General features: G+C 49.0%; 1 protein-coding gene across 3 annotated transcripts; it reads right to left on the bottom strand.

Annotated features, from left to right (window-relative positions):
* TMEM91 (transmembrane protein 91) lies at positions 1–21,294 on the bottom strand. 3 transcript variants are annotated; one of them, XM_087727631.1, is made up of 4 exons: positions 20,687–21,294; positions 6,866–7,308; positions 2,757–2,900; positions 1–736 (listed from the first exon to the last, which is right to left on the bottom strand). In XM_087727631.1, exons 2-4 carry the CDS (start codon positions 7,250–7,252, stop codon positions 578–580), a joined length of 690 nt encoding a protein of 229 aa, XP_087583757.1. In that variant the 5' UTR covers positions 7,253–7,308; positions 20,687–21,294; the 3' UTR covers positions 1–577. The 3 variants fall into 3 exon arrangements, with proteins under 3 accessions (XP_087583757.1, XP_087583755.1, XP_087583756.1); XM_087727629.1 differs by having other exon boundaries at positions 6,836–7,308; positions 20,687–21,034; XM_087727630.1 differs by lacking the exon at positions 20,687–21,294 and adding an exon at positions 19,827–20,173 and having other exon boundaries at positions 6,836–7,308.
* Between the last annotated feature and the right edge of the window lie 332 nt (positions 21,295–21,626).

The raw sequence follows: 21,626 nt of genomic DNA on the forward strand, positions 1-21,626 counted from the left end.
TGACCCTTTATTGAGTAGCCCTGACAATCAGACCATCACAGGCATGGCGGATCGAGTGGCTGTGTAGAAAAGGAGGCATGACTGAGGGGCACAGATAAATTGGGGGCTTCGTAAGGGGGTCCGGGCAAGCAAAGCAAACACCTCTCAGCTGGTGCCCTCCCCCAATGATCAACGCTCCACCAGCTTCCTCCAAGTCCCTCCAGTTCTCCTGGGCTGGACAGTCCCTCCTCAAAACTCCAAGCACTGGTTGAGGGCCCTCAACTTGAGATGCCCCAGGAGGTTGAACCTCAGCTGATGGTGAGTCTTTCCCAAGTTCCTGCTCGGCTTCTCGGTCCGTTTTCCGCTTTTCTCGCAAGCAAACCCACCACCGTGACCTCTTAGGTCCCCAGAAATTGTCCGTCTGAACACAACCCCCTTGGGGGTTGATGTCCTTCTTCACAAGACCAGGGTAGGGGAGTAGGTCTTCATGTCATAATGTCTGCATTCGGTCACCCCCCTCTCTTTCCTACTCCATGGGGAGGCAAGGAACGGGGTGACGAGTGGCTGGTTGGGGAGGGGGGGGAGGCAGGAGAAAGTCTTAGGTGGGGGCCTTGTTAGAGAGATAGGCGATGAGGGCCACCACGGCGCCGATGTAGGTGCAAATGCCAAGGATGATGGCCAAGACCGCCAGGGCAAATGTTTGACGGGAAGCCGTCCACGCTCGGGGATAATCGCCCATGGCTGAAGCTTTGTTGGTCTGCAAGGAGGAGGAAGGATGGAGAGAAAGGAGAACGTCAAGTCAGCTTCCAGAAGTTGAGTTCTCCAATAGGAGAGGCTATTTGGAGCGGTATTCTTTTTGCTACAGAAATTATTTACTTTTAGACAATCATAACACAAGCAAAACATAAAGAGAATAAAACTTGATCTGTGTGTCGATGGGTTACAAGGTTTTTGTGCGTCCTTCCCATCCCTTGCAATTTATATGAATTCACATATGATCAAATCCAATATATTTATATACATTATTGTTGTGGCCCAGCAGGAGCTGTTGGAGCTGCCACCAGACTCCGACAGCGAGGGGCCCTCTGAGTCGGCCCTGGAGGATGTGGAGGACCCTGGACAGGGTTCCAACTCCGAGCAGGGCGCAGAGAAGCTGGTTGGCCAACAGGAGGCGCCTGAGCCTTGGATCAGTGGGGAGGAGGCAAGGGGGGAGTGATCCAGAAACCAACAGTGAGTTGTTCCTGGATGCACGCCATCGAGGAGCTACTCGGCGTCTGGAGCAATTACAGGAGGTAATTACGCTCAGCTGATGGTCATTAGGCTCCTCTCCGGACTATAAAAAAGACTGCTTGTGACACGCCCTTCTTGCAGAAGTCAATGCATTGACTAAAGAGACATAACTAACTTGGCAGGCTGGATTGCTGCCAAGGTTTGTCTGAATTGCTGCCAAGGTTTGTCGGACTTGCTGCCAAGGTCCTTATCTGTTTGTTTACTTGGCTTTCAGCCACCGAGATTCTGGTCTTGTTATTAAAGGACATTCCATGTAAGCTTGTCTCGGTTTTCATTACTGGACGGAGGAGGGGATCAGAACACATTATTATCATTGTATCTTATTTGTTTGAATATCACTATTTATTCCTTCACTTTCAACGAACTATACAATATATTGGGATTCTTTATACTATAACGATTCATTACATCATCTTCAATCTATCTAATAATAATATATCTTTATGTTATATTCAATGACATTCTATTATTTTTGTTTTGGTAACATTCTCTAGTATCTTTCATTTCCATGTTGTTTTTTTAATCTAACCACTGATAAAATGAATCCCATTGTCTTATAAAATTGTTTATCTTCTTGCTCTCTAATTTCAAATGTCAATTTACTCATTTCTGCACATTCCATTATTTTGTAAATAACTTCTTCCTGTGTCGGTATTTTCTCATTTTTCCAATTTTTAGCAAATACAATTCTAGCTGCCGTGAATATTTGGATAGGTATTCGACTTCGTTCGTCAGAATATTTGTGGCTCAGGGTTGAACTGATGGGGTCCTTGGTGCCCTCTGAGCTTGGCGGTTCTCTTGCAGACGTTTCATGACCCAACTAGGTAATGTCATCAGTGCTAGAAGGGAGTGGGGTTTGCTCTCTGCTTATAAACCCCACTGCCTTCTAGCACTGATGAGGTTACCTAGTTGGGCCATAAAATGAAAGATAACCGAGCTCAAAAAACACCAAGGACCTCACTGTCCACTTCCTGTTTCCCCTTCTGCTCCTCCATCCAAACCCCACTTCCTTCTAGCACTGATGTTGATACCTAGGCTGGTATTAAAATGTTTGCAAGAAAACCACCAAACTCAGAGAGCATCAAGGACCCTGAAGTCCTCTTCTTCCTCCTTCTCTTCCTCCCCTTCATCATTTTCCTCGTCCTCGTCCTCGTCCTCCTCCTCCTCCTCCTCCTCCTCCTCCTCCTCCTCCTCTCTGGAAACCCCACTGATAATGCTACCTACTTGGGCCACGAAACAACTGCAAGAAAACCACCAAACTCAGAGAGCACCAAGGACCCCACAGTCCTCTTCTACCTCCTTCTCTTCCTCCCCTTCATCATTCTCCTCCTCCCCTCCTCTTCCCCACAACCCCCTCTCTTCTAGCACTTCCTGCTGGACCTTCGTGGAGCTTCGTGGCTTCCAGGTTTGGCTGTGTTTAGAAGAACCATTCTCTCCCAGTCTGTCCATCTATCCTCAACGCTCCCTTCCTGGTCCTTCACACTCACCTTCTGCGACAGGTAAAAGGCAGCGATACCTAGTGGCCAGAAGCAGCACAGCATGGAGAAAACCGCCAGGCCCAGATAATCCTGAGGCTGCAACATGGAGAAGCTGCTCTCGCTCTCGGTGTCACTGTCACTCGAGGAGTCGTTCTGGAGAGGGGAGGGGTGGGGAGAAGACGGATTGTCAGGAAGGACCCCCACCTAACGATGACATCGTGAAAATGCTGCATGCCTCGTGCAATGATGTCATAGCAACTTGGGTTGACGACATCATCGCCCCAAGTCATCCTTTGATGATGTCATCATCCCCAAGATCCTTTGATGATGTCACCATCCCCAAGTCATCATTTGATGATGTCATTATCTCCAAGATCCTTTGATGATGTCACCATCCCCAAGTCATCTTTTGATGACATCATTATTTCAAGTCATCCTTTGATGGTGTCATCTCCAAATCATCCTTTGATGACATCATTATCCCAAGTCATCTTTTGATGGTCATCCCCAAGATCCTTTGATGTCGTCACCATCCCCCCAAGTCATTCTTTGATGATGTCACCATCCCCAAGTCATCCTTTGATGACATCATTATCCCATCATCCTTTGATGACATCATTATCCCATCATCCTTTGATGATGTCATCATCCCCAAATCATCCTTTGATGATGTCACCATCCCCAAATCATCCTTTGATGACATCATTATCCCGTCATCCTTTGATGACATCATTATCCCGTCATCCTTTGATGACATCATTATCCCGTCATCCTTTGATGATGTCACCATCCCCAAATCATCCTTTGATGATGTCACCATCCCCAAGTCATCCTTTGATGACATTATTATCCCGTCATCCTTTGATGACATCGATATCTCGTCATCCTTTGATGATGTCACCATCCCCAAATCATCCCTTGGGATTCGCAGCAAAGGGTTGGTCCATGAAATGGTTAATGCTTGGCTTGTTTTAAAGAACAGCTTCATTTCCAAAGGCAACTTTTGAGCATTATTTGGAACATGTCCCAGGAAAGGGGGCTGCCCCAAAGAAGAGGAGGGGTTGTCAAAGCTATTCTCCAAAGCCCCCGAGGGCCGGACAAGAAGCAACAGAAGGAAGCAAATCAAGGAGAGAAGCAATCTAGAACTAAGAAATTTCCTGATGGGAGAACAATTAATAGAATAGAATGGAATGGAATAGAATAGAAAAGAATAGAAAAGAATATAGAATAGAATAGGACAGGACAGGAAGGACAGAAATAGAAATAGAAATAGAAATAATAGAAATAGAAATAGAAATAGAAATAGAAATAGAAATAGAAATAGAAATAATAGAAATAGAAATAGAAATAGAAATAGAAATAGAAATAGAAATAGAAATAGAAATAGAAATAGAAATAAATAGAAATGAATAGTAATGAGTAGAATAGAATATAGAAAATAATAGAATAGAACAGAAACAGGAATAGGAACAGAATATAATAGAATAGAATACAGAGAATAGAATAGAATAGAATAGAATAGAATAGAATAGAATAGAATATAGAAAATATAGAATAGAATAGGACAGGAACGACAGAAATAGAAATGAATAGAATAGAATAAAATAGAATATAGAAAATAAAGAATAGAATAGAACAGAAACAGGAACAGGAACAGGAACAGAATAGAATATAATAGAATACAGAGAATAGAATAGAATAGAACAGAATAGAATAGAATATAGAAAATATAGAATAGAATAGGACAGGAAAGACAGAAATAGAAATATAGAATAGAATAGAATAGAATAGAATAGAATAGAATAGACCCTATTCTATTTCAGAGCAAATGGTTATCCAATCTCTCCTTTAAAACTTCCAGCCTTGGAGAATTCACAACTTCTGGAGGCAAGTTGTTCATGAATCAATTAATCAATGGAAGAATTTGCCTCCAGAAGTTGTGGGTTTTTTCACTCAACAACATAAATTTCAGTGGTGGTCATATGTTGAGGACTACCTGTATTAGTTTATACTATAAACTAATTTTAAAAATGACAGGGGGAAAAAAAGAAATATCACTGCAATACTACCGTGAGCCAAAGCCCTGTGTCTCCTCTCCTCCCCTTCTTGCCTGCCCCTCTGGTCGAGGGGGAGGGTTTGATGCCTCACTTTCCCTTTTGAGCAAAGAATTGAATCAGGGCACAAAACCCACTGAAGCAAAACCGCCCCCTCCTCTCTGAACTGGAAGCCAGATAACTTGAAAAGCCGAGCCAAAATACTCGTCACCGATGCCACTCTGTTGAGCCGAAGTAGGTCAGCCCCACGAAATATAGCCGAGATAACAAAAGCCCGGAGTCGGTGGAATAAATGGCTTTTCATCAGAGCGATTCGGCATTAATAAAATAAAATAAAAATAAAATTAGGTCCCACCAAGACATCGGTCGTTTGCACAGGAAGAGGGATGCTCCGAAAATCTCTTTGAAAACCCACCAGATGACTCTATGCACAAAAATGGAAGGACACTTCGATTCCTACTTTGGACAAGTGGCTGCGGAAGTTGATGGAGTTGGCTGAAATGGCAAAATTGACTATGGCCATGAGGAGTTGACCATGGAGAGTTGGCCGTGGGGAGTTGGCCATGGGGAGTTGACTGTGGGGAGTTGGCCATGGGGAGTTGGCCATGGGGAGTTGACCATTGAGAGTTGGCCGTAGGGAGTTGGCCATGGGGAGTTGTGGCCATGGGGAGTTGGCCATGGATAGTTGGCCATAGAGAGTTGGCTATAGGGAGTTGACTGTGTGGAGTTGGCCGTGGGGAGTTGGCCGTGGGGAGTTGACCATTGGGAGTTGGCTGTAGGGAGTTGGCCGTGGGGAGTTGACCATTGAGAGTTGGCCATAGGGAGTTGGCCATGGGGAGTTGACTGTGGGGAGTTGACTGTGGGGAGTTGACTGTGGGGAGTTGACTGTGGGGAGTTGACTGTGGGGAGTTGTGGCCATGGGGAGTTGGCCATGGATAGTTGGCCATAGAGAGTTGGCCATGGGGAGTTGACCATTGAGAGTTGGCTGTAGGGAGTTGACCATTGTGAGTTGTGGCCATGGAGAGTTGGCCATTGTGAGTTGTGGCCATGGAGAGTTGGCTGTGGGGAGTTGGCCATGGGGAGTTGGCCATGGGGAGATGACCATTGAGAGTTGGCCATTGTGAGTTGTGGCCATTGAGAGTTGACCATGGGGAGTTGGCCATTGGGAGTTGTGGCCATGGGGAGTTGACCATGAAGAGTTGACCATTGGGAGTTGTGGCCATGGGAGATGACCATTGAGAGTTGGCCACGGGGAGTTGACCATGGGGAGTTGGCCATTGGGAGTTGTGGCCATGGGGAGATGACCATGAAGAGTTGACCATGGGGAGTTGGCCATTGGGAGTTGTGGCCATGGGGAGTTGACCATGAAGAGTTGACCATTGGGAGTTGTGGCCATGGGGAGATGACCATTGAAAGTTGGCCATGGGGAGTTGGCCATTGGGAGTTGTGGCCATGGGGAGTTGACCATGGAGAGTTGGCCATTGGGAGTTGTGGCCATGGGGAGTTGACCATGGGGAGTTGGCCATTGGGAGTTGTGGCCATGGGGAGATGACCATGAAGAGTTGACCATGGGGAGTTGGCCATTGGGAGTTGTGGCCATGGGGAGTTGACCATGAAGAGTTGACCATTGGGAGTTGTGGCCATGGGGAGATGACCATTGAAAGTTGGCCATGGGGAGTTGGCCATTGGGAGTTGTGGCCATGGGGAGTTGACCATGGGGAGTTGGCCATTGGGAGTTGTGGCCATGGGGAGTTGACCATGGAGAGTTGGCCATTGGGAGTTGTGGCCATGGGGAGATGACCATTGAGAGTTGGCCACGGGGAGTTGACCATTGGGAGTTGTGGCCATGGGGAGTTGACCATGGAGAGTTGGCCATTGGGAGTTGTGGCCATGGGGAGTTGACCATGAGGAGTTGGCCATGGGGAGTTGACTGTAGGGAGTTGGCCATGGGGAGTTGGCCATGCTGAATTGTCATAGACCCGTCTCCCTCCTGGCTCTCCCCTGAAGGACCCCCCAAAACAGCCCAGCTCCTACCTCCACCTCGGGCAGCTCCATGTCCCCCACCTCGTAGCAGACGGTGTGAATATCCGTCTCGAGGGCGATCTTGCGTGGCAGTTCGCCTGCCCCTTTGCCCTCCCCGAAGGCAGTTTCGATATAATCTTTCTTCTTCCAGTTTTGGGGGTTGCTGCATTTCCACAGCTCCGGGTAGAGCTTCGATTCGGGAAGGTTGGGGGAGAGGACGGTGGTCCTGGACAGGCTGTGGGGATTCAGGAGCTGGTTGGCTAGAAGACCAGTGCTGGGGGAGAGCCAGGAGAGATTGGACGGCACGTGGTGGGACAGCAGTCCAGAACGGTCGTGGGAGCTTGCCCAGTTGAGCATCCCGCCAGGGAGGAGAGTTTTGCTAGCGGGGTTTCCCAGCAGCGGATGTTGTAGTTCATGGATGTTCTCCATTGTGTGTGGGAAATTCTGGATTCTTCTTGCTTAAGGGGTCCTCACCCTTCGGTTACCTGGAAAAGCAATTGGAAACAGACATCCATTGCAAAGGGCTAACCTTTCCCCACCTGGCACCCTCTGGAAGCACTGGGACTACATCTCCCAGAATTCCTAGCCAGTACTGACTTATTTCATTTATGTAAGAGAGCCAGTTTGATGTAATGATTAAGGCACTGGCCTAGAAACCAGGAGACAGTGAGTTCCAGTCCTGCTTTAGGCATGAAAGCCAGCTGGGTGACTTTGGGTCAATCACCAGGAGATGGTGAGTTCTAGTTCCATCTTGGGCATGAAAGGTGGATAGGTGACTTTAAGTCAATCACCAGGAGATGGTGAGTTCTAGTTTCATCTTGGGCATAAAAGGTGGATAGGTGACTTTGAGTCAATCACCAGGAGATGGTGAGTTCTAGTTCCATCTTGGGCATGAAAGCCAGCTGGGTGACTTTGAGTCAATCACCAGGAGATGGTGAGTTCTAGTTCCATCTTGGGCATGAATGCCAGCTGGGTGACTTTGAGTCAATCACCAGGAGATAGTGAGTTCTAGTTTCATCTTGGGCATGAAAGCCAGCTGGGTGACTTTGGGTCAATCACCAGGAGATGGTGAGTTCTAGTTCCATCTTGGGCATGAAAGGTGGATAGGTGACTTTGGGTCAATCACCAGGAGATGGTGAGTTCTAGTTCCATCTTGGGCATGAAAGGTGGATAGGTGACTTTGGGTCAATCACCAGGAGATGCTGAGTTCTAGTCCCACCTTAGCCACAAAAACCAGCTGGGCGACTTTGGACACAAGTCCCTCAATCCAACTTAAAGTGATTTTTGGGGGGTAAAATAGGAGGAAAGATTACTAGGCGTATTCAACCCCTTGAATGATTTAGAAAGTAATAAAGGTGGTGTAAACATCAAATCGATTCATGTAGCAGGAATTCTGCGAGTCGCAGCCAGCAGGGAGTTCTGGGAATTATAGCTTTTTAGATTGTGGAAGGCCACTTTCTGAGACCCACATGTGTCAAGTGGGTTTTTTTTTGCAACCCTTCCAAAGGGCCAATAGGCTCCGTTTTGCAACGCATAGCCATAAATCAGGGGTCCTCAAACTTGGCAACTTTAAGACTCGCGGATTTCAACTCTCAGAATTCTCCAGCCAGCTCTGCTGGCTGGAGAATTCTGAGAGTTGAAGTCCGCGAGTCTTAAAGTTGCCAAGTTTGAAGACCTCTGCCATAAATAAACAACCCCGAGCCCCCGTTTCATTTCCTATTTTCGATTTTGCTATTTCAGAGGCAAGGCAAAACTTCTGCCGAGGCGAACGGGGATCTAATCTCCATAAGAAAGAATTCTTTCCCCCATCTCTCTCTCTTCTCCTTTGCAACTGATACACTCATTTATTCCTCCCGGAGGAGAGGAGATGATTCACTTCCCATTAAAGAAGTCGCTAACCCCTTTCCGTCTGCAGAGACCCCCCCCCTCTTTGACTTATCTCTCCCTGCCCAAATTCTCCCTTGTGCTGCCTATCAGATTCCCCACCCTTCCTCGGCTGGTCTTCTGAATCCTTAAAACCCTGCCCGGAGATCCAGCACGACTAGCTTTCCCCGAGAAGGACCAGGCGGGATGGAGATGCTGCTGAAAGATGTTGAGCTTGTTTGTGGGTGGGTGGGTGTGAAACGAGACCCTTGCAATCAAAAATGGCCCAGAGAATCTCCCTTGCCTTTTTTGCACCCCAAATATGGACAGCGATTGCTGCTTCCCCCCACTCCAAATCTATATTTTTCTCCCACCCACCTCCAGGTCTGCCACCTTGAGTTATTTGTAATAACAATAAAGGCGGCATGCCAATGAATAAATACCCAAATAAATAAATAAATAAACAGGTCTTTTTCTCCCAAAGCAGCTGCTAAGTATGCCCGCATTCAGCCGATACCAGGGGCGAGAAAAGGGGACCAGAAAGGCAGAATTTAATGAGCCCCAACTGAGCCTCTTGCAAACAGAAGTACAAAACACTTTGCATTAAGTTCTTTCAAAGTGCTTATCTCAGCCGGTAAATGAGATGGAAAATGTGAAGCTGAATAGCCTTTTTTTTTTTTTCCATTTCCAGAATTACCACCGAGTACCGCAATTTATCGATTAGCAAGCTCTTTTGTTTCCCCTTAATTTTTGTAGGTATTCTGGCTAGGGGGAATCTTAAGGAATGAGTTACATTTCCAGCCTTCCTGTACTCCAGATTCCCCCCCCCCCCGCCCCCAATTCGTTCCTTTTAATTATCTCCAGCTCAACCGTTTTGGCCCCAATTCCTTTGCTTTAAGTTCCCCGTGCGAGTTCCTTTGGGTTCGTTTTTTCCTCAATCAAGGACGGATTGATTCCCTTGCAGCAAAGGGACTGAGGGGCATATTGGGGGGGGGGGGCTGCCTTTTTTTTAAACAGAAGGTGTGGAGGGGGGGAGCCCAGAAATTATTAAATCAATCTAGCATCGGAAACCCCAGGAAGGGAACACACACCAGAGGTGGGTTCCTACCGGTTCGCACCGGTTCAATAGAACCGGCTTGTCAAATCTTTTTTCCCCCCCTTAATATGTTTTTTTTTGTCATTTAATTTATTTATTTTTTTAATTATTTTAATTTTATCAATTTCATATATACATTCACAATTATATGATCTCATAACTGTTATTAATAATATGTATTTATAACAATTTTTCCCTACAGTTGACAATATACTTGAAGATTGCTTTTTTAACATCCCATAGATCCATCTTAACTTACAACGGTCCTACTTCTTTTTCCCTCCCTCCCTCTTTCCTTCCCTCGTTCCTTCGAGAAGGAGAGAAGAAAGGAGGGAATGTAGGAGAGAAGGAAGGGGGGAAGGAAGGAGGGAAGGAAGGGGGAAAGGAAGGAGAGAAGGAGAAAAGAAAGGAGGGAAGGAGAGAAGGAGGGAAGGGGAAGGAGGGAGGGAAGGAAGGGGAGTAGGAGAGAAGAAACGGCTTGTCAAATCTACCGAACCGGTTAGAAGAGGTTCCACCAGTGGACCCGGAAAGCAGGCCACACCTACAGAAGAGGTTCCAAAAATTTTTGAAACCCACCACTGACACACACACACAGGCTAAAGGGCAAGCAGTGGGGAAGCAAGAGAAGAGCAGGCTTCGAAGAAACACGCCCCCAAAATATTGCACTCGGGCATCACAACGTCACAGTCATTTCTGGCCACCTTGGCGCTGACATGAATCTGCAAGGCGCCATTAGGTTGCCAAAACACCGCGGCCAACTTCCTGCAATCTGGGGCTCTCCGGCTGTTCAATAGCAATAGCAATAGCAGTAGACTTATATACCGCTTCATAGGCCTTTCAGGCCTCTCTAAGCGGTTTACAGAGAGTCAGCATATTGCCCCCAACCATCTGGGTCCTCATTTTACCCACCTCAGAAGGATGGAAGGCTGAGTCAACCCTGAGCCGGTGAGATTTGAACCGCTGACTTGCTGATCTAGCAGTAGCCTGCAGTGCTGCATTTAACCACTGCGCCACCTTGGCTCTTTCAAAATTCCAAGTCCCAGAATTCCTCTGAAATGGGGGGTTCTGGGAATCTAAACCAAGGGTGGGGAATTGGGAGGAGTGGTTCTACAAAGAGAGAGGGTCCAAGCTTGGCAACTTTGACACGTCTGTGGACTTCGGTTCCCAGAATTCCCCAGTCGGCCAAGCAGGAATGTCCAACTTTGGCCACTTTTGGTAAACTTCAATTCCCAGAATTCCCCAGCTAGCCAAGCAGGAGTATCCAACCTTGGCCACTTTTGGTGGACTTCAATTCCCAGAATTCCCCAGCTAGCCAAGCAGGAGGGTCCAATCTTGGCCACTAAGACCTGTGGACTTCAACTCCCAGAATTCCCCCAGTCGGCCAAGCAGGAGTATCCAACCTTGGCCACTTTTGGTGGACTTCAATTCCCAGAATCCCCCAGCCAGCTATGCTGGCTGGGGAATTCTGGGAATTGAAGTCCACAGGTCTTTTTTCCCCCCTTAAAGTGGCCAAGGTTGGACACCCCTGCTTTAAAGACTTGAACAGCAGTTAGTCCTCAGCTTGCAACTGTTCCGATTCAAGTTGCGACAGCAACTTGAGAAATGGGCCTTCCAACCCCTCCTCACACTTATGACCTTGGCCGTGTCCCTGCAGCCCCATGATCAGAATTCGGAGCCCTTAGCAACTGGCCGGTTTTGGCGTCCCCCAAGTCACACGATCGTCACTTGAGACCGTCCCACTCGGCTTCCGACAGGCAAAATCCTGTGACCCACGTAGTGTCCACAGGGATTCACTTAACGACATACATTGTAAAACCCTGGAATCCTGTTGTTCTGGCCCAAATCCCCAAGCACGACAAACCATCAGACGTGACTTCAAAAGATTTCTTTATTAGGAATGCCGGCAGCCCCGGCAAAAAGTTTCTCTCGCAGGCTAACAAGTCTGTCCAGGAGGGAGATGAATAGTTGCCTGCCACACCTACTCATCTCCGCCCCCTGCCTTTGATCCCCAGAGCTGGGGTGGGGCTTCACCAGCAGCAGTGGCTCTTCTGTCCCAAGGACCGGCCTATAGATTTCCACTGCTCTCCTCTCCTCTGCCTTCTGTGCATCCATGCATCAGGCACTGGACCAGCTGTTCCTCCTCTTCCTCATCAGCCACCTCCAGACCTTGGGACTGTTGTCTCTCCATCTGTGGACTAACAGACAGCCCAGGCTCTGCCTCTGTCTCTCTCTCTGTCTCTCTCTGTGTCTCTTTCTCTGTCTCTCTCTCTCTGTCTCTCTCTGTGTCTCTCTCTCTCTCTGTCTCTTTCTCTGTCTCTCTCTCTCTGTCTCTCTCTGTGTCTCTCTCTCTCTCTCTGTCTCTCTCTGTGTCTTTCTCTCTCTGTGTGTCTCTCTCTGTCTCTCTCTGTGTCTCTCTCTGTCTGTCTCTCTGTCTCTCTCTCTCTGTCTCTGTGTCTCTCTCTGTCTCTCTCTGTGTCTCTCTCTCTGTGTGTCTCTTTCTCTGTCTCTCTCTCTCTGTCTCTCTGTGTCTCTCTCTGTGTGTGTCTCTTTCTCTGTCTCTCTCTCTCTGTCTCTCTCTGTGTCTCTCTCTGTCTCTCTCTGTGTCTCTGTGTCTTTCTCTCTGTGTGTGTCTCTCTCTGTCTCTCTCTCTGTCTCTCTCTGTGTGTCTCTCTCTGTCTCTCTCTGTCTCTCTCTGTCTCTCTCTCTCTGTGTCTCTGTCTCTCTCTCTCTCTCTGTCTCTCTCTCTCTCTGTCTCTCTCTCTGTGTCTTTCTCTCTCTGTGTGTCTCTGTCTCTCTCTGTGTCTCTCTCTCTGTCTCTCTCTCTGTGTCTTTCTCTGTCTTTCTCTGTGTGTCTCTCTCTGTCTCTCTCTGTGTCTCTGTGTCTTTCTCTCTGTGTGTCTCTCTCTCTGTCTCTCTCTCTGTCTCTCTCTGTCTCTCTCTCTGTGTCTTTCTCTCTGTGTGTGTCTCTCTCTGTCTCTCTCTGTCTCTCTCTCTCTCTCCCTCTGTCTCTCTCTGTGTCTTTCTCTCTCTGTGTGTGTCTCTCTCTCTGTCTGTCTCTCTGTCTCTGTCTCTCTCTCTCTGTCTCTGTCTTTTTCTCTCTGTGTCTCTCTCTGTGTCTCTCTCTGTCTCTGTGTGTCTCTCTCTGTCTCTTTCTCTGTCTCTCTCTCTCTCTCTCTGTCTCTCTCTCTGTCTCTCTCTCTCTGTGTCTCTCTGTCTCTCTCTCTCTGTCTGTCTCTCTCTCTCTGTCTGTCTCTCTCTCTCTGTCTCTCTCTCTCTCTCTGTCTCTCTCTCTCTCTCTCTGTTTCTCTCTCTCTCTCTCTCTGTCTCTCTCTCTCTCTGTCTCTCTCTCTCTGCCAGCTCCATTCCCTCTCCCCACTGGAGTTCCCAGGTTGCCTTGATGCTGACCCTGACGCCCTCACCACCACCATCACCCTCCTCCTCCTCCTCTTCCTCCTCCTCTGATTGGCTGATGGAGGGGATAGCAGCCAAGAGGCCACAAGACCAATTTTTGGTCGTAAATCCAAGTCTACCTCTACACATCCCAGCATCCCTCATTCTCAGCATTGCCCCCTTGAGGCAGTGACACCAGGCAGGCCTCAGCGCCTAGCAAGCCTAGCCCTCCCTTGTGCTGGCTGGGGCTGCTGGGATTTGTAGTTCGACTCCATCCAGAAGCTGCAGATTGCTCATCCCTTTGTGATGTCCCTCTTGGCTTCCAGGGCTGGCACCTTAAAATGAACCCACCTTAGGTTAACCATTCAATCAATCAATCAATCAATCAATCAATCCGTTTTATTACCCTCTGAGATCAGAGACCAGAACAAATAAAAAACGCTCCGTGAATATCCAATTAAAAATTGCAGAGAAAACAGGAAAGAACAACTAAAATCTGTAATAAAACCCAGTCTGTCAAGTTATACCCGGTCTTCACTAACTATACTAAAATTACAACCCATTAGGCTGCTAACCACGATATCCACCGCTTGTTTCCAAAACATGGATAGATAAGAATTGGTGCATTCAGATCCTGGCCATCGCCGTCCCCCCCCGTCCGTCCGTTCCCGCAAAGCCAAAATCCGGTTAAATTAAAATTCGGCTTTCTCAGTACATGCTGTGCAACTTTGTTCCTGTGGGAATCCCAGAGGGATTTTAAATTATAGCACAGGGGGTGGGAAGAAAAGAAGGGAATTACATCCAGCTCGGATCTGGAGTAGTTGCTGGAGGCTGTTCATTTAGCCTCACTTCCACGCTAAGCCCTCGGCCAGAACACAACACCGCAAAGCTTTGGGGCCTCTTCTCCTTCGGTTTGGCCTGGGAGGAGAATCACAGAACACAGGACAAGAGGCTTGGAAGGGAGCTTAGCAGTGGTGGGATTCAGCCGGTTTGCACCTATTCGGGAGAACCGGTTGGTAACTTTCTAAGCAGTTCGTAGAACCGGTTGTTGGAAGAAATCTCCTTTTGTTTCTTTCCACTTTCCAGGGCTAATCCTGTAAGGAAGGCAGGAAGGAAACATTCTGGTGTTGTTTCTAGCCTAATCTTTATTTTACCCTGCTTACAGAAACTGCGTCTCCTGTTAACCCTTATGACATTGTCACAGCTAAGGCAAAGCGCCCATTGATGTGAGTGACATTGAGTTGGCCACGCCCACCCAGTCACATGACCACCGAGCCGCCACCACCACCCCCAGCTGGTCATTAGGGCAGAGAACCGGTTGTTAAATTATTTGAATCCCACCACTGGACCTTAGAGACCTTCTAGTCCAGTGGTGGGTTTCAAAAGTTTTTCGAACCTACTCTGTGGGTGTGGCCTCCTTTGTGGGAGTGGCTTGCCGGCCATGTGACCTGGTGGGAGTGGCTTGCCGGCCATGTCTTTTCTTTCTTTCTCTCTCTCTCTCTCTCCTTCCTTTTGTCTCTCTGTCCCTTTTTCCTTTTTTCCTTTCATCTCTCTCTCACTTTTTCTTTTTTACTTTCTTTCTTCCTTTCTCTTTCTCTCTCTGTGTGAGTCTGTGTGTGTGTGTCTGTGTGTCAGTGGTGGGTTTCAAAAATTTTTGGAACCTCTTCTGTAGGTGTGGCCTGCTTTCCGGGTCCACTGGTGGAACCTCCTCTAACCGGTTCGCTAGATTTGACGAACCGGTTCTACCGAACCGGTGCGAACCGGTAGGAACCCACTTCTGTTCTAGTCCAACCTTTGGCTCAAACAGAAGAGCTTATACCATTCTGGACGTCCGGTTTCTTCTGTCCAGTGGCTGTCCGCTTACTTCTTGAAGGCCTCTAGTGATGGAGCAGTTGTAACTTCTGGAGGGAAGAGGTTATGAGTGGTCTATCGCTGGAGGCTTTCAAAAAAGACGGCACAGCCATGGTATTGGGGTCTCCCACTTGAGCAGAAGGTTGGACTAGAGGACCTCCAAGGACCCTTCCAACTCCTATTATTATTCTGCTCTAAGTTGTCCCTCTGATTAATTGTTCTTTCAGGGAGTTTCTCCTTCATTCCCGATTGCTTCTCTCGTTGATGAGTTTCCACCCGTTGCTTCTTCTGCCTCCAGGTGCTTCGCCTCTTTGTCGCAGCCCCTCAAATATTGGAAGACAGTTATCGTGTCTTTTTCTCCTCATTAAACTGGACATGCCCAGTTACTGCAACAACCCTTCAGTCCCTCCTCTCTCTCAGTCCAACGCACCTCACAAGGTTGTCATAGTAGAGAAAATAGGAAGGGAAAGGCGTGTTAGATATGTCGCAGACTTCAGTTATTTGTAAAAATAATAAAGGAGGAGATTAGATTGAGAGGGAGAGAGAGAGAGAGGGAGAGGGAGAGAAAGAGAGAGAGAGATATGGATGGACGGAGAGAGATGATAGAATAGGTAGGTAGGTAGGTAGGTAGATTGATAGATTGATCGAGATAGATAAATGGATAGAAGAGATGGATGGAGAGAGAGAGATGATAGACTAGAATAGATGGATGGATGGATGGATGGATGGATAGAGAGAGAGAGAGAGAGATGAAAGAGAAAAAGATATAGAGATGGAGAGAGGGAGAAAGAGAGAGAGAGAGATGAAAGAGAAAAAGATATAGAGATGGAGGGAGGGAGAAAGAGAGAGATGAAAGAGAAAAAGATATAGAGATGGAGGGAGGGAGACAAGCAGAGAGAGATGAGAGAGAGGAGAGAGAGAGGATATATAGATAGATGATAGATAGATAGATAGATAGATAGATAGATAGATAGATAGATGATAGATAGATAGATAGATAGATAGATAGATAGATAGATAGATAGATAGGTGATAGATAGGTGATAGATAGATAAATAGATAGATAGATAGATGAGATAGATAGATAGATAGATAGATGATAGATAGATAGATAGATAGATAGATGATAGATAGATAGATAGATAGATAGATAGATAGATAGATAGATAGATAGATAGATAGATAGATGGAAATTACTTTGCCTAGCCAAGCTCTCTGGGAATATCCGTGGGGGTGAACAGGAACCATCTGCTCTCCAGCAAAATCTGATTCAACAACCTCCCCTGCTTTTTCCTGCCTGCTGGGGGCTTCAGAAGTGTGCCTCTGTCTCCGTGTGTGTGTGTGTTGTGTGTGTGTTGGGGCTGTGTGTGTGTGAAGCCCCCGACAAGCCACGGCCACCTGGCGACAGGGGCCACAGGTAGCTGAGCCATCGGAGGAGGCACAGGCCGACTTCTTCAGAGACCCAGAAAAGAGGGGAGGGGGAGCGGAATTTGTGAGTCATCAGAAATCATTTCCTGGGAGAATTAAGCCGAATTGTGCAGGGTTTTTTTCTCTCTCTCCAATCTCTTCATTGCCAGCAATTTCTCCGGGTATTATTATTATTATTATTGTACAATTGTATCACAGCGGCCAGTTGTTTCGCCGGATTGGGCATTGGTTACTAGTCGGGCCTCACCCAGGGGCCTAGGACGTCGTAACATATTTTCGTAATATGCGTGCAGATCCAAGCAGTGCGGCTTTTTGCATTTGACTGATGGTGATTTTGTCAATTTTTAACTGTTTTAAATGTAATTCCAGTGCTTTTGGAATAGCACCCAGTGTGCCAATTACCACTGGAATTACCACTGCTGGGTTGTGCCATAGTCGTTGAATTTCGATTTTTAAGTCCTGGTATCTTGCGATTTTTTCATGTTCCTTCTCGGTGACCCTGCTATCACCTGGTATTGCGATGTCTATGATTGTGACCTTATTTTTCTCAACCAGTGTGATGTCTTATTATTATTATTATTATTATTATTATTATTATTATTATTATTATTATTATTCCTCCTCCTCCCTCCTGCTGCATCGCTAATTGTGCTGACGTATTCAGTGGATCTTTTCCCTCCCGCTTTTCAGAGTACGGCAGTTATTTCACAGAAGTAAAAATAGGACAAAAAAAACCCTGCTTGGCTTCGTGACAAAAACACGCCGGGTATTTGTTGGGTTGTTAAAACATCCCCACCGCCTGCCCCCCCCCCAATCCCTTAACACCTGTCGCAGTCCCGAGAAAGAGAGCAAATAATCGGAGTTGCCAGGTCCCTCAAACCAGCATTCAAGGATCAGCCTGCCAAGCAGGTGTTCCGTTGCTAGCCGGAATGATCAAACCAGGACAGATCTGAGATTAGCAGTTCGGGCGTCGCGTGGCAAGCCCAAGTAGGCTTGTCTGAATCAAGTGTCTGAATCAGGGCAGTCTAGCTGCAGGCCTGCGTTGAGTCACGAATTTGTTCGGGGTAGCTGGAGCCGAACGCTCCTCCACCCCATTCGCACAACGGTACGTATCTCCCTCCGAGGTTGTGTGAAAACGCACGTTGGAGGTTTCAAGGTTGTTTCGTTCGTTTGCAGGTCAGGCACGAAATTAAGACAGGTGCCATTCAGGGGCGGGGGGAGAGGGGGGGGGAGAACCAAAGCCAATCCTAGCACCGGTGTAACGTGTGAACACAGATTTACAGGAGAGAAGGAGAGAAGAAAGGAGGGAAGGAAGGAGGGAATGTAGGAGAGAAGGAAGGGGGGAAGGAAGGAGGAAAGGAAGGGGGAAAGGAAGAGAGAAGGAGAGAAGAAAGGAGGGAAGGAAGGAAGGAGGGAAGGAAGGGGGGAAGGAGAGGAGAGAAGAAAGGAAGGAGGGAAGGGGGAAGGAGGGAGGGAAGGAAGGAGGGAAGGAAGGAGAGTAGGAGAGAAGAAACGAGGGAAGGAAAGAGGGAGGGAGGGAAGAAGAAGTAGGACCGTTGTAAGATAAGATGGATCTATGGGCTGGTAAGAAAGCAATTTTCAAGTATATTGTCAACTGTAGGGAAAAAATTGTTATAAATACATATTATTAATAACAGTTATGAGATCATATAATTGTGAATGTATATATGAAATTGATAAAATAAAAAATTAATTAAAAAAAAACACGAAAACAGATTTACAGGGTTAGGAATGGGGTGGGCTCAATTATACCTCGCTTGTGACTAGGAATGCTGGCCTAAAGTTATAAAGTGGTTTAATGCTAGTCGTTTTAATGGGGTGGTTTTGCAGGCTGTACAGAATTAAATTAGATTAAGGTAACGATTCCCCTCGCACCTATGTGCTTGTCGTTCCCGACTCTAGGGGGCGGTGCTCATCTCCGTTTCAAAGCCGAAGAGCCAGCGCTGTCCAAAGACGTCTCCGTGGTCATGTGGCCGGCATGACTCAATGCCAAAGGCGCACGGAACGCTGTTACCTTCCCACCAAAGGTGGTTCCTATTTTTCTACTTGCATTTTTTACCGGCTTTCGAACTGTTAGGTTGGCAGAAGCTGGGACAAGTTAATGGGAGCTCACTCCGTTACGCGGCGCTAGGGATTCGAACCGCTGAAACTGCCGACCTTTCTGATCGACAAGCTCAACGTCTTAGCCACTGAGCCACCGTGTCCCCTATGAAATTGGGTTAGTTTGGGATATTTAAAAAAAAAGAAAGTTTGAGATGTTTTCTCCTTAAGCAGCTTTTCCTTCCCGCTCTATGCACCATTGGTGAAGAGCATTAGTGCCAAAGAGAAGGGAAAAAAACCACAGTCACAAACAAACGTTTAAACTTTATAAATATTGCAAAAATAAAATTAAAAAACCAAGTCTTAAAATGACGTAGCCTTTTTCTGATCATTCGGGCAATTAAAACAACATCTGCTGAGATTCATTATGACCAACGGCACCTCTGGGCAAAAACACGGGAATTGCAATCCAGGCCAGAAAAAAAGGATAAAAGCAGAGTTGGAGGGAACCTTGGAGGTCATCTAGTCCAACCCCCTGCTCGGGGCAGGATTTGACAAATGGGCCATTCAGCTTCTCCACCGAAGAAGACCTCTTCGCCCTATCAAGTGGCAGCCTGTTCCGCTGGCTGCCTGTTCATCGGTTTAGGGGGTCTCCAAAGTTGGCAACTTGAAGACGTGTGGACTTCAACTCCCAGAATTCTCCAGCCAGCTATGCTGGCTGGAGAATTCTGGGAGTTGAAGTCCACACGTCTTCAAGTTGCCAACTTTGAAGATATCTGCTCTTGCTGGTTCTAAAATGGTCCATGCGTGATGGGTGAGAGACTACAAAGTCAGTTCTCCAAGACCCCACTAAGCTGCTCATCTTCAGCAACCAAAACCCAGAAGAATCCTTGCTTCTGATCCTCCCAGGATCACCTCCCAAGGGGGAGAGTGGACTAGATGTCCTCAGTGTACGCCTGCTTCCCTAGCTTCATCTGTGGGGCCATCATTCCACAGCCTTCTTGCCCCAACCTGAGAGATCCCGCGTGGCTTCCTCCCCCCCCACCCCCAAGAAGCCAAGTCCAAGAATTTGGATAAATGGGGAGAAGGACCCCCGTCCCCCCCCTCCCATCCTCCTGAGCTGCCCCCTACCCATCATCTGCTTGGAGCGTGGCAAAATCTCCCGTGGTAGCAAAATCGCGGCTCTGGCTTTGACCGGTCAGCCCAGCGGTCAATTCGGGATGGATTAATTGGGAGGGGGGGTCTCTAGTGACAAAGGGGTGGGGGGGCATAGGGGGTCCTAAGCGATCCAGGAGCGTGACGCGCAAAACTCACCGCGGCCGCCCTTCTCCTGCGCGCTCCAGCCGGAGTTCAACGCGCGACTTCCTAACCCGGGTTTAGCGGGACCCGCATCGCTGGTGTTTCGCGCTCCGGCCGCATTCACACAACTCCAGCCGCCTCCTCGGGTCAACGGCGGTGCTTTGTCTACCCACAGCCCTGCAAACCACTCCGCGCCCCGGGGGCGATTTTTCCCACCAGGGGAGGCGGCGACGGAGGAAACCCCCGAGTCAAGGTAAGGGGATTCCGGGGAACGTGTGAATGGGGAGAGGGAATCAAGCCCAGGAGAGAAACCGCTTCCCTCTGCTTTCTATTGTGGGGAGGATGACAGGAAGGGATCCAGGCGGATCCACTGATGAGCCACCCGGGGCTCGTTGCTGTGAGAGCCGCCGGAGAGAGACCCCCGAATCGTGTGGAGTTTGGCACCCCGGGAAGACGCGGCGCGTCGGAGATCAGCTGCTCCCGGGGTGGCTGTGGAGCTTGGGCGTTGTAGTCGGTTGGCGGTGGAGCTTGGGCGTTGTAGTGGGCTGGCTGTGGAGCCTAGAGGGCTGGCTGTGGAGCATGGGCGTTGTAGTGGGCTGGCTGGGGAGCATGGGCGTTGTAGTGGGCTGGCTGTGGAGCATGGGCGTTGTAGTGGGCTGGCTGTGGAGCATGGGCGTTGTAGTGGGTTGGCTGTGCAGCTTGGGCGTTGTAGTGGGCTGGTTGGGGAGCCTGGGCATTGTAGTGGGCTGGCTGTGCAGCTTGGGCGTTGTAGTGGGCTGGTTGGGGAGCCTGGGCATTGTAGTCCGACGCCAGGAAAGGGGGTTTGCAACCCGGGCTGAACCTGGGGAGGGGGGAGGGAAGGGGGAGGCACTCACCGCTTAGTTGCCGGCGTCCAGGTGCGGGCAGGTAAGCCTTGGCTCGTCCGCCTGGTGAGGGGGGCAGCGGGTCCCATCCCCCTCGGCTCGGAGTGTGTGTGGGGGGGTCGGCAGCTGCGTGGGGAGGTGGGGGGGGGGGCCACCTCCAGCCGTGGCCGCCGCCTGCTGCTGGCGAGGCAGGAGGACGCAGTGGCGGGAGGAGAGCGAGAGGGGGGGTCTCCCCGCCCTCCCTTCCCTCTCTTTACGCCCAGCAAGCGGGCAGGGGTCGCGCGCCCTCTTCGGCCAAGCGCCCGCCGCCCTGCTTTCCGGCAACCTGGCGCCCGCCGCCCAGAGGCGCGCGGGGGAGGAAGAGGAGGAGGAGGGCGGTCGGGTGGAGCCTCCCCTCCCCCCCTAGATCTGAGGCGGGCAAGGCTTTGGGGGGGGGCTTAGGGGGGGAAGAAAGGCTTGCTCGGCTCCGAGCCAGGAAGGTAGGCACAGCGCTCGCTTTCCCCAGCCTTTCTTTGCGGCCCCTCCCTTTTTTGCTTTCTTGGGGAGGGGGGGGTGGAGAGAGAAAGTCTGTTTGGCTGCGATAAGCAATCCAGGGATGGGTCCCTAACCGAGGATTGAAAGGGAGGGAGGGAGAGGAGAAGCGCCCCCCCCCTTCCCCAAAGCCTCTAACCCCGACTTCGCAGCCCCTTCCAGGATTCCCATCAGGAGCGATTCACCCAGCTGAGAAAGCCCGAGGGGGTCTTAAGCAGGGCAGACGTTGGGGATGGAGTGCCGGATCCTTTCGATCCCCTTCCCCCTCTCTCCCCCTTCCCCGTCCTTCCCTCGCTGACTCCGAGTCACCCGGAGACCCATTCACACGTTGCTTTGACCCGCTTTGTCTGGAAGAAGTCTAAGAGACAAAAACGTGGAGCGGGGGGGGGGGGAATAAACGCCTTGCAACCCTGGGGGGGGG

This window comes from Thamnophis sirtalis, unplaced genomic scaffold, assembly GCF_051295495.1.
Source record: "Thamnophis sirtalis isolate CommonGarterSnake01/CBP01778 unplaced genomic scaffold, rThaSir2_p1.2 scaffold_13, whole genome shotgun sequence".
In the NCBI taxonomy this organism is placed as follows: Eukaryota; Metazoa; Chordata; class Lepidosauria; order Squamata; family Natricidae; genus Thamnophis; species Thamnophis sirtalis.

Excerpts from the sequence above, each read along its gene's own strand:
- TMEM91 (XM_087727629.1), bottom strand. The coding sequence starts at position 7,252 with ATGGAGAACATCCATGAACTACAACATCCGCTGCTGGGAAACCCCGCT. Across the intron at positions 2,901-6,835 it reads TGGAGCTGCCCGAGGTGGAG|AACGACTCCTCGAGTGACAG; the intron begins GTAGGAGCTGGG and ends TCCCCTCTCCAG. Across the intron at positions 737-2,756 it reads CCTTTTACCTGTCGCAGAAG|ACCAACAAAGCTTCAGCCAT; the intron begins GTGAGTGTGAAG and ends TCCTCCTTGCAG.